The sequence below is a fragment of the Mytilus edulis genome, chromosome 7 (assembly GCF_963676685.1).
Source record: "Mytilus edulis chromosome 7, xbMytEdul2.2, whole genome shotgun sequence".
NCBI classification, from domain to species: Eukaryota; Metazoa; Mollusca; class Bivalvia; order Mytilida; family Mytilidae; genus Mytilus; species Mytilus edulis.
In genome coordinates, this window is record NC_092350.1 from 49,857,464 (window position 1) to 49,869,595 (window position 12,132).

A 12,132-nucleotide genomic window follows, 5' to 3' on the forward strand; every position below is an offset into this window, starting at 1 on the left:
AAGTTGTAATCATATTGATTTTTCATGAAAAAATCAATGAAAATGGGTAAATTTCCAAAGATTATTTGACAAGAAACATAGAGCGCATACTTCGACAACAAAGATCTTTTAAAATAATGTTTGTGAAGACATTTAACATGTCTTATTTGAGTATTAAGCTTGTCGACACCTGCGCTCTATGTTTCCTGGTCCTTTATTTGGTTGAAATCCCGCTGATTTTGTCAAATTTCACCAAAATCCCTTATCTTGACCGTTTTGGAATGTAAAAATTGTTGTGTTAGAATTAAACTTTGACAAAAACAGCTCTGTTTAACTTTTTCACATGTCTTTAAGGCAACTTAAAACAATTATTGTCTTGTAACCATGAACTTTATAATTGGGGCCAAATATGGCACTTACCGAACTTACTCCTTTCAACTGGTCCGCCGGACCACCAGCTGACAAAATCTACTGGTCCCGGACCAGCGCTAATTTCGACCCCTGTTATGGTATGATGCTGTCGTCGGCATTGTAGTTGTTGAGCGCTCACAAACATGCACCCCCACCACACACTTTATGTGCCTGTCCCAAGTCAGGAGCCTGAAGTCCAATAGTTTTTGTTGTCTTTTTGTTTTAATTGTTATTTGTTTTGCGTTTTTATTAAAAATGGCTGTTTATCGTCTCTTATGAATAGTTTCACAATTTATTTTATTTTGGGGCCTTTTACAAAGCTTGGATTACGGTATGGGGGTTTCCCATTGTAGATGATAAATCAATTGTAATTTTGACTTCGGTGGATGACTGTCTAATTGACAATCATACCACATCCTCTATCTTTATATGTACATAAGGTAATTATGTAATACTCAGAACATGTACTTACAATGATGCAAAATAAACATACACAGATACATATATATGTATTTACAAATTCTGTGTTGTAGACCATCATGGGAGATTTTGCAAAGGAACAGGAGAAGTTTGCTACAGAGAAGAAGGAACAAGGCAAGAGATCCAAAACAGCTGTACCACCCTGGGTTGGTTATAATGAAGAGGAGACTATGAAAAAACAAATCCTTGCATTGTCTACAGTATGTGTTACTTCTTATCTTTAATTGGACCAAGAAAAAAATACCTCTGTTTCCGCTAACATGCTCTAAAAAACTAGGGTTGCAAGGTACATGTAGGCAAACTTTTTTATTTTTTCAAAAGTTTTTGACTGGTTTGTGTTGAAGACATATACAGACTTAAATAGTACTTGTAAAAAAATTGGCAAAAAAACTTTAAGGCAGGCACAAAAATTAAGGTCCGTAGGGTAGGCGGAAACAGGTAAAAAAAATTTAGGCCTTGTCATTAGTTTAGGCTTTTTTCTTCGATGTTAAAGTCATGATTATTTCAGTATGCTGATATGAAAAATCATTGTTGTTTGACATCATAAGTTGGATACATGTAAATGCCATCATCACTGATGTTGCATTGCAAAAATACAAACCAGGTATAAACAGATTATCAGCGGTCAACTCTATATATTTAATTTCAATCTTAACGCAAGCATATCAATGTATGGTTATAAAGATCTCCAATGATAATCTATACTTTTCCTAATATAAATATTAAAAGGATGCATGTGATATGATTAGATAGATTTTAAATAATCAGATAGATATTCACGGAAGTTCATTAAATATTGTTATTGCTTGTGTGTGTGTTTCTCTATGATCTTATTCTTTTACTGCCATAATAATTCCAGTGTCAAAAAGTTGTGCTGGTATAAACAATATTATTGATCCAATTACCTTAAATTCAGAAATTGCAAAAAAATGTTATGTCGCCACAGACGAAAGTCTTTTTTTCATCGTGCTTGAAGATATTGATTTGATATTTCCTATATAGTTTTATCATGACCAGTTACAGATCAAGTTCAAATTTTGTTCAGGTCGGATGATTTATTGGCAGAGTTATGGTCCTTGGACCTTAAAAATTCACGCAAATAATCGGGTTTTCTGCACTTTTTTTTTCGTGATGCTTGAAGACATTGATTTGATATTCAGTATATAATTTCATCATGACCAGTTACCTATCAAGTTCCATTTTGGTTCTGGTCTGATATTTTGCAGAGTTATGGGTCCTTGGACTTGGAATATTCACGCACATAATCAGTTTTAAGAACTTTTTTTCATGTTGCTTATAGATATTGATTTGATTACAGATTTTTGATGATTCATGTGTTGTTTTTAAATATTAGTCTGACAAAGAGTCCATACTTGCCCCTACTGTTTAGGATTCGACCTTTGCCGTCATATCAAGCTGCGCCCCAGCTTGTAGGGGACTATGTATTGTTTTTTATACGCTCAGAATGCTTGTTTAAATTAAATAGATTGACTCTCATTTACAATATATCCACAATACATGCTGCACATAGTTTTTTGGAATTTCTTTAGCTGAAACATGCTATTTTTATAGAAATAAAGATTACGAGTCAATGCATGTCTGCATGTTCATTTTGTACATGTATGGTGTCTTCAACTGTCTTGACAGTTTTTCAAAGAAATATTTTTAATTATCTTTCTTAACAAGTATTGATGTGTTGATTTGTTTGTCTCCGATGTTTTTAAACCTAAATCTGATTAAAATTCATAAAAAAAAATTGCAGGTATGGTGTAGTAGAACTCGTGTACAGGTTATTATGTTTGGCCCTCAACAATGATTTATAATAAATGTAAATGTACAAGGAGGCTCAACATAAACTTTTGATATTTCTTTTTCATATCAGTCTGTTTTTCTAATTTTTATTACGATTCTATTGAAGTTGTGGATTGTTGTCTTTTAGAATATTTTCCATGTATTCTTAAAAAGCGAGCTGAACATTTTTTTTTATGAATCAGTCTTCTGTTCTTGTTTTATTGTAGGACAAAAGAAACTTTGTGAGAAATCCCCCTGCTGGTGTCCAGTTTCAGTTTGACTTTGATGCTACCTTTCCAGTTGCTATGGCAACATCACAGGAAGATCCTAATTTACGGAAAATGAGATTTGAACTTGTTCCCAAACAGTAAGTTTATTTCATCGTACAATTTAAATGTTTATCCACATACAGTACGGGTAGGGACTTATTTTTATGGATGCCTTAATCCGTCTAGTTGGATATATGAATAATCGGACATTTTTATGGTAGGTAGTATGGTCATTAATCAACAGATCCAGGTGTGAATGGTAATACATTTGTCCTTTCATCTTAATCCGTGCTGCTAGAATTACGGTTTACTGATTTCAGAAACAGGTTACCTGTAATTTTAACCTTAGTCACTTTATTGATTATATTAGTTCTACATCGTATTTGACATAAAATATTTTTACAGGTGAATTACTGGAGAGAACTTTGTTTTAATAAAAATAGCCTATTTTTTTTTAATTATATTTTTTTATATTTCAACTGCTATTTATTTTCTTTGTTCCTCAAAATTATTTTTTATTTTATGTTCCTTTTCGTAGTTTTTTTTGTGTATCTTTTTCTTATTTGTTTGCATAAAATTTTAAACATATTTTATTTTTACATGTATTCCTATTTCTTGAAGCTGAAGGTTATTTTTGTTTTACTGATTTATTTTCCACGTAAATCCATTGTTTAGCTGAATGCTGTCTCAAGTGATGCTGCATACGTTTTAGTTTCACCCGGTCACATGCAAAATATTTCTATAATTTGTATTTAATATTCAGTCTGCGTTGGGTCAGTTATGAGATAAAAATAATTACAGTGAGCAATACTTAATTGTATATTAGGGAGCTACCATTTGATTTTTATGGGGGGGGGGGGGGGGGGGGGGGGGCTAGGATGAAATTTGAAAAAAATAGGCAGGACAGGAGTTTTGAGTAAAAAAAAAAAAGGCAGGATGAGACACTTGCAAAAAAAAAAGTCAGGATGACAATTTAGGTAAAAAAAAGTCGGGAAAAACTAATAATAAAAGGCAGGACCGAACAGAGTGAAAAATAAAAAGGCAGGACAGAGATTACAGCTAAAAAAAAATGCAGGACAAAATTTTTCATCCTAGCCCCCCATAAAAATCAAATAGTAGCTCCCTTATTAGTAGCTTGATAATTCTTCGTAGTTTTTACTTTTTACTGCAAACAAATATTGTCCGAAAGTTGGAGATGTATAACTAAAATACGGAACGCAAATAATAAAACTAGAAGAAGATATTGATTCTTCCCGGGCATATACAGTTTATTTTAATATTTCCGTGTTTGTTCATTATGCTAAATCAATATAATGGAGCTGCATTTGGTGGGGGTAGGAGGGGTCCAGTTCTCGAAATCCCGGCATTAAAAACACGAAGTCTGAAGGTCCCGAATTTAAATAAATTAAAATCCTAATTTCCCGACATCTCGAAAAAAGAATTCACAGATCCCGAAATCCTGAACTTAATTGCATAATATTCATTTACGGACAATCCATGTAAACTTGGAAACTTGTATTTTATATATTTTATTTACAGCAATCTAAAAAAATATTTGCCGTGTAAAGACAATTCCATGATACACATATTCGTGATCAACAGCGAGTGCACGTGGTTGAACTTTAATTTGACTTCACTCACAATAATATTGAATGCCAATATAAAAAGATATTAAAGATCGATTTTGTCCAATGCACAAGATTTTTATTTGGCGGGAAATATCGTATAAACAGTAAACACAGGTGACCTTTCTGACCGACCGTGGGAAAATCCATTCATGATTAAATTTGATGTGGAATGATTGAAAGTATTGTCTGTTATTTCTGATGCTCTTGATCGAAATCCATTATTTACCAGAATAGAAATTTAATCGATTTACATACATGTATAATCAAAACAAGATTTAGTCTTTTTGATCTATTTTTTGTTTTATTTTTTATGTCGGTCATTTCCCGGATTCCAATTTAAATAATCTAGTTCGGAAACATCGATATACAAAATCTTGCGGACTGTACGAGCTTTTAGAATGACTGGAAGTAAGACGAAAAAGTAAAGACAGCTGATCATGACTGGTGTAAAACTGTACAATTCGTAAAACATATTTATGATAAAAACACCGGCTATTTTCATAAAAATTTCAGATATGAAAATAGAAAGGTAATATCTCGAGTGTCAACAAATTTAAAAAAAAAAAAAAAAAAAAATATGAATTGAAATATGATCACAGCGTTATCAATATTGTATTAACAGAAACCAATTGTTTCAAAGAGATTAACGGGAAAACTGAATTTTGTCAGGAGGACCATGAATCTTGTCACCAACAAATAGAAATGAATTCACATTATTTAATTATATCTTTTTTACAGAGTTAAAGAAGATGTTTTCTGGAGAAATTACTTTTACAGAGTCTCGCTGATAAAACAACCTAACCAACTGACAACATTAGCACAAGAGGGTATATATTTTTTTGTGGTTACTTTTACAATATTAAGCCATTGGTCTTCCATATACAAGTTTATAGTTAAGTCACCAAAACAAAGTTTTGCAACTTTTGTTTTTGCTTCGTTTCTTTTTATCAAGTCCCCGACCACGAAGTTGGGGGACTTATTGTTTTTGTTCGGTTTCTTATTATTAAGTGCCTGATCACGAAGTGGCCATGACTTACTGTTTTTGTTCGGTTTCTTATTATTCTTTTTGTTTATTAAGTCTCCCGAATGAAGTTCGTTGGGAGACTTATTGTTTTTGTTTCGTTTCTCATTATTTTTTTCCTCTGTTCTTTATGCATGAACTTGTCCCATCGAGATCTCCGAGATGTGCAGGCCATTCCAGACTACACGAAATACGTCGGACAAATACGGTGAATAATGGATCTGGTAAAATTTTGTTGAATTCCGGTCCGAATGTCCGGTGTTTTTTTTCATGGATTTTTCTAACATTCTAGCAAAATTGCCAAACGATCTCAAATTCATTTTCATCTTTATTATTCATCACAGAGATGTTTATTTTGTTCAACTGCTAGCTTTATGCCGAAAATCGCCAACCAGTAATGTGTAAATCTGGGTAAAAACATATCTGACTGTCCAAAACAACAATGGCTGCTATCATTGGCACAACCGGAAAGGTAAATAAAACTGGATCAGATTCTGGGAAGGGATAAGGATAATTCCGGGTTTGGCGATTAATTACAATAAATGAATAAAAATCCAAGCAGATCACAAAATTCAGCTATGAAATATAAATGCTAGAATTGAAAACCAAAAGATATATGCAAAAATAAAAAAGAAACAGGAAATAATATTTTATACAGAAACTAAATTATGTTTAGTTTACAAACATTGTCAAAATCCAATAAAATGGGACATTACTCTTCACTTAAATGCATTCAAGCAATTGTGCACAACTTTCATAACAATATACCCTCTTGTTACATCATTTTGTTTTTCTGCATTTTTTGGGAGGAGTAGGACACAACAAAGTCATATGTTTGTTATTTTTTGTCGGATAATATACAATTAGATGTAAAAACAATTGGTCTGGTAAAATTTCATTCGGTCTGGTAAAGCTAGGATGCTTACCAGACAGAATGTCCTGTAAAAATAAAATTCATTCGTGTAGTCTGCATTCACTTTGAAACTTGGTAGGATGTTTGGAAAATCTAAAGTTTTAAAAAATTTCAAAATGGCCACCAAAACACGTCAAAATTTCAACATGCTCCGATTTCAATGAAATTTGGTATATGGATTTCTTACATCAGCTATTGCTCGCAATGGCAATTCTAGTTATTATTCTTCCTCTGAACATAAAAACTCGAAAATGGCTGAAGGGATTCAAATGAAACTTAATTAGTAGTTTGGACTTGCCCAGGAGGGGTGCATGTAACAAAAAAAATTGACGGAAAAGGGGGAAAGGTCAATAAATAGGACATTGCTATATCTCAGAAACTTGAAAATTAGTACACTGGTAGAGTTTAACATACTTAATAATATTATGCACAAAAAGGGGGGAACAATACGTCGCTGGTTGCCATAGTGACTGGTTTTCCTGCCTAAATATGAAAATTTACGGATTTGAATGAAAATTGATTTCTATGATAAACATGGCTTTCCGAATTTCATGGCAGCTTCAGATTTTGGCTGAGAGCAACCATATTGCTGGTTTTTGGTGACTTTTGTGTCTTGCTTGCAAACACAGTATTACTTGTTTTAACCTGCTGTAGCCTTCATGTTTATATGGAGTCAGGGTTCGACATTAACTTTTCTAACAACTTGCGCTTCAGGCAAGTGCCCATGAAAACTTACTTGTCCGATAGAACAAAACACTTGTCCAAATATAACTTACTACATAAATTTTAAACAGCTATTTGTTGATATAAAATTATAAATCAGGTAAATACAAATGTATAGCTAAGGGAATTGCTGAAGTACTTTTCTCAACATGCTTAAATTTTCATAATGTTCATGATGTTAGCAAAAATGTATTGAAGACGACAATTTTAAAAAATGTTTAAAAGATTTGTTGGTAAAAAACCAACAGAATACTGTTTGTGGAACTACTACAAGTGTGTGCATGTGCACAGGTGTGACCCTCATTTTATTAAATGATGTCCTCGAATTTTCCAAAAAAAAATAAAAAAATAATTTACATGTATTTCATTATTCTACATTCAGCATGAGTATTTTAAAGTACTAATAATGAGGAAAGAACTGTTGGAACTTAATTTTACTAGAAGTTCACATATCCGTCTTTGTTCTGGGTTTACTGTCATCAGGTAAATATCCGCTCTGATGAAATGTGCTCAACTAATTAATGTTCCTAAAATAGCAAGGTCTAATTCGATTGGTTCATAATCATTAATGAATGTGTCATTGAATAATCATACTCTGATTGGACAATATCTTTATAATGTTTATATTAATAACAAAGGGAAAATACTAAACAATACTTTGAATTTTCGATACGGTCAAGTTTATTGATATTGCGCATTATTGATTTTAAGGAGAATTAACATTAAGACTTTATTCAGTATTTCACTGTGAATTACTTTTATTTTTCACTTGTCCATTGGACAAGTACACTTCAGCTTTTACTTGCCCATGACGACTTTTTAGCTCACCTGGCCTAAAAGGCCATGTGAGCTTTTCTCATCACTTGGCGTCCGTCGTCGTCGACGTCGTCGTCGTCGTCGTCGTCGTCTGTCGTCGTTAACAATTTTTCAAACATCTTCTCCTCTGAAACTACTGAATGGATTTGAATGAAACTTAACATGATTGTTCCTTAGTATATCCTGCACAAAATGTGCGCTTCGATTTTTGATCCGTCAAAAAACATGGCCGCCGTTACTTAAAATAGAACATAGGGGTCAAATGCAGTTTTTGGCTTATATCTCAAAAACGAAAGCATTTAGAGCAAATCTGACATGAAGTAAAAATGTTCATTAGGTCTAGATCTATCAGCCCTGAAATTTTCAGATGAATCAAACAAACCATTGTTGGGTTGCTGCCACTTAATTGGTAATTTTAAGGAAATTTTGCAGTTTTTGGTCATTATCTTGAATATTATTATAGATAAAGATAAACTGTAAACAGCAAAAAAGATTAGCAAAGTAAGATCTACAAATAAGTTAATATGACCAAAATTGTCAATTGACCCCTTAAGGGGTTATTGTCCTTTAATGACAATTTTTCACAATTTGTTCATCATATTTGCAAACTTTAAAAAATCTTCTCCTCTGAAACTACTGAATGGATTTGGTTAAAACTTAACATGATTGTTCCTTAGATTATCCTGCACAAAGTGTGTGCTTTGATTTTTGATCCGTCAAAAAACATGGCCGCCGTTACTTAAAATAGAACATAGGGGTCAAATGCAGTTTTTGGCTTATATCTCAAAAACGAAAGCATTTAGAGCAAATCTGACATGAAGTAAAAATGTTCATTAGGTCTAGATCTATCAGCCCTGAAATTTTCAGATGAATCAAACAAACCATTGTTGGGTTGCTGCCACTTAATTGGTAATTTTAAGGAAATTTTGCAGTTTTTGGTCATTATCTTGAATATTATTATAGATAAAGATAAACTGTAAACAGCAAAAAAGATCAGCAAAGTAAGATCTACAAATAAGTTAATATGACCAAAATTGTCAATTGACCCCTTAAGGGGTTATTGTCCTTTAATGACAATTTTTCACAATTTGTTCATCATATTTGCTAACTTTAAAAAATCTTCTCTTATGAAACTGCTGTATCAATTTCAGCCAAACTTAGGCTAAATGAGTTTCAGAGTTTCAGAGTATCTAGTATAAATTTTATATTTCATTTCCTTGTATGTCAAGAAACATAGCTCCTATGGCTAAAATAGAACATAGGAGAAAATGATTTTTTTTTGCTTTTGAAGAAAATAGGACGATTCAAAGAACATTTAAATAAATTGAAAAGCCAAAATAATCATTGATGAGAGATTAAACCAAAAAAATTCAGGTGAGCGATTCAGGCTCTTGAGAGCCTCTTGTTTTTTGTCCTGGGCAATCAGGCTACCTTTAATGTCGAACCCTGGGAGTCGGAGCAACAAAATGTAATGTTAAATTATAAATATGATTTCAAATATTTTCTGATAAAATACCCCAGTTGGAATTTATCTATTTCCAGCAACAAACAGAAGAATAAACATAATTAAAAAATCAGAATTGTGATATCAAATATGTGAAATTGTGCATAAAAACTTTTCTTCTCATTGTTTTCATAGATTACTGCTAATTTTTAAAATTCTTTGGTACAAATATATAATGATGCTGTTATGTTAAGATCTGTAGTGACACACATGTACTAGGCTTTTAAAACTTCCAACTTCCATGATGATCAATGAAATATTTTCCCCAAGAATGCAAAAATTGTTTTTTTTTTTTATTAAACTCCCAAAGTAATTTATGGAATGATTGTAGTAGTGATGTGAATGTATTTCATAGCGGTTTTTCATACAATAATAAATAACAATTTGTCAACATCCCAAAAATTTATTTCAGGAAAAGTCTAAGTAAAATGTTGGCCTGTATTAAATTCTTTCTTTGTTATCGCAGGTTCGTCATTGGGAAGTAGATCAGATGATAATCAGGAAAAAGGTTTGTAAAGTATGGCGTCAGATAAAATGGATATTATACAATTGGCTGTAAATACTGCAAGATGATTACTGTTTTTGGTTTTGCAACATCTGCTACAAATTTACAAAAAAACATAGTATTCATAAAAAAATTAATATGGTTATGAATACTTAATCTATGGTTATGATATAAAGTTTCTGTTCAAGTTATTATAAATCTTAGGATGTGTTTTAAGGTGTAATAAAATAATCCTGTGATTCCAGTAACATGCTTGATATAAATAGTAATGTTTTTGTCGAGCCTTCGACTTTTGTCAAAAAAGCGAGACATAGGGATCCTACATTCTGTCGGCGGCAGCGTCCACAAATATTCACTCTGTGGTTAAAGTTTTTGAAATTTTATTAACTTTCTTAAACTATCCTGGATTTCTACCAAACTTGGACAGAAGCTTGTTTATGATGACAAGATAGTATCCAGAAGTAAATTTAGTAAAAAAAAAAATATTTTTTCCCGTATTTTACTTATAAATGGACTTAAGTATTTATTTCTGTTTTTTTACGTATAAATGGACTCAACATTGCATTCACTATGTGCATTCACCTATCACACTGAAAATATAGACAACATCAAAAGTAGGCCAGACACTGGGTTCCGCGGAACCCTTACAAATTTTTATATATCTTTCAAAACCTTTTACGAGGTCATATAGGGGAATCATTGTGACCAACAGGGCCTGCTTTTATATAGTAAAAAACACAATTTTGGCACAAAAGATTAGGTTCAGTCGAACAACCCTTACCGCCAGACTGTTTTTTATTTCACGTAAGTTATGATAATAATATCAAATTTTATTAGCTGACCGTTCGGGCCAATTGAGCTTTTCTCATCACTTGGCGTCCGGCGTCTGTCGTTAACTTTTACAAAAATCTTCTCCTCTGAAACTACTTGGCCAAATTTAACCAAACTTGGCCACAATCATCATTGATGTATCTAGTTTAAAATTTGTGTTTTTTGACCCGGCCAACAAACCAAGATGGCCGCCATGGCTAAAAATAGAACATAGGGGTAAAATGCAGTTTTTGGCTTATAACTCAAAAACCAAAGCATTTAGAGCAAATCTGACATGGGGGCAAAATTGTTAATCAGGTCAAGATCTATCTGCCCTGAAATTTGTAGATGAATCAGACAACCCATTGTTGAGTTGCTGCCCCTAAATTGGTAATTTTAAGGAAATTTTACTGTTTTTGGTTATTATCTTGAATATTATTATAGATGGAGATAAACTGTAAACAGCAATAATGTTCAGCAAAGTAAGATTTACAAATAAGTCAACATGACCAAAATGGTCAGTTGACCCCTTTAGGAGTTATTGCCCTTTATAGTCAATTTTTAACCATTTTTCGTAAAACTCCATGATCTTTTACAAAAATCTTCTCCTCTGAAACTACCAGGCCAAATTAATCGACTTGTCCACAATCATCATTGATGTATCTAGTTTAAAATTTGTGTTTTTTGACCCAGCCAATCAACCAAGATGGCTGCTACAGCTAAAAATAGAACATGGAGGTTAAATGCAGTTTTTGGTTATTACTCAAAAACCAAAGCATTTAGAGCAAATCTGACAAGGGGTAAAATTGTTTATCTGGTCAAGATCTATCTGCCCTGAAATTTTAAGATGAATCAGACAACCCGTTGTTGGGTTGCTGCCCCTGAATTGGTAATTTTAAGGAAATTTTGCTGTTTTTGTCGAGCCTGCAACTATTGTTGCAGAAAGCTCGACATAGGGATAGTGATCCGGCGGCGGCGGTGTTAGCTAACTTCTTAAAAGCTTTATATTTTAGAAGGTGGAAGACCTGGATGCTTCATACTTTGTATATAGATGCCTCATGTTACGAAGTTTCCGTCAGTCACATGTCCAATGTCCTTGACCTCATTTTCATGGTTCAGTGACCACTTGAAAAAAAAGTTCAAATTTTTTGTAATGTTGAATTCTCTCTTATTATAAGTAATAGGATAACTATATTTGATATGTGCGTACCTTGCAAGGTCCTCATGTCTGTCAGACAGTTTTCACTTGACCTCGACCTCATTTCATGGATCAGTGAACAAG

The 12,132-nt window shown here is 32.7% G+C and overlaps 1 protein-coding gene across 2 annotated transcripts in view; it reads left to right on the forward strand.

The window, feature by feature from the left end:
- The window catches only part of LOC139481716 (uncharacterized), a 60,433-nt gene that overhangs the window by 13,726 nt on the left and 34,575 nt on the right, over positions 1–12,132 (forward strand). For both annotated transcript variants that reach the window (XM_071265185.1, XM_071265184.1), the window contains exons 2-5: positions 924–1,070; positions 2,889–3,028; positions 5,297–5,385; positions 10,002–10,043. Coding sequence is in view for 1 of the 2 variants with exons in the window: in XM_071265184.1 (XP_071121285.1) it covers positions 930–1,070; positions 2,889–3,028; positions 5,297–5,385; positions 10,002–10,043 (412 nt within the window). In the remaining variant the exon portion in view is untranslated. The remainder of the gene's footprint in view (positions 1–923; positions 1,071–2,888; positions 3,029–5,296; positions 5,386–10,001; positions 10,044–12,132) is intronic.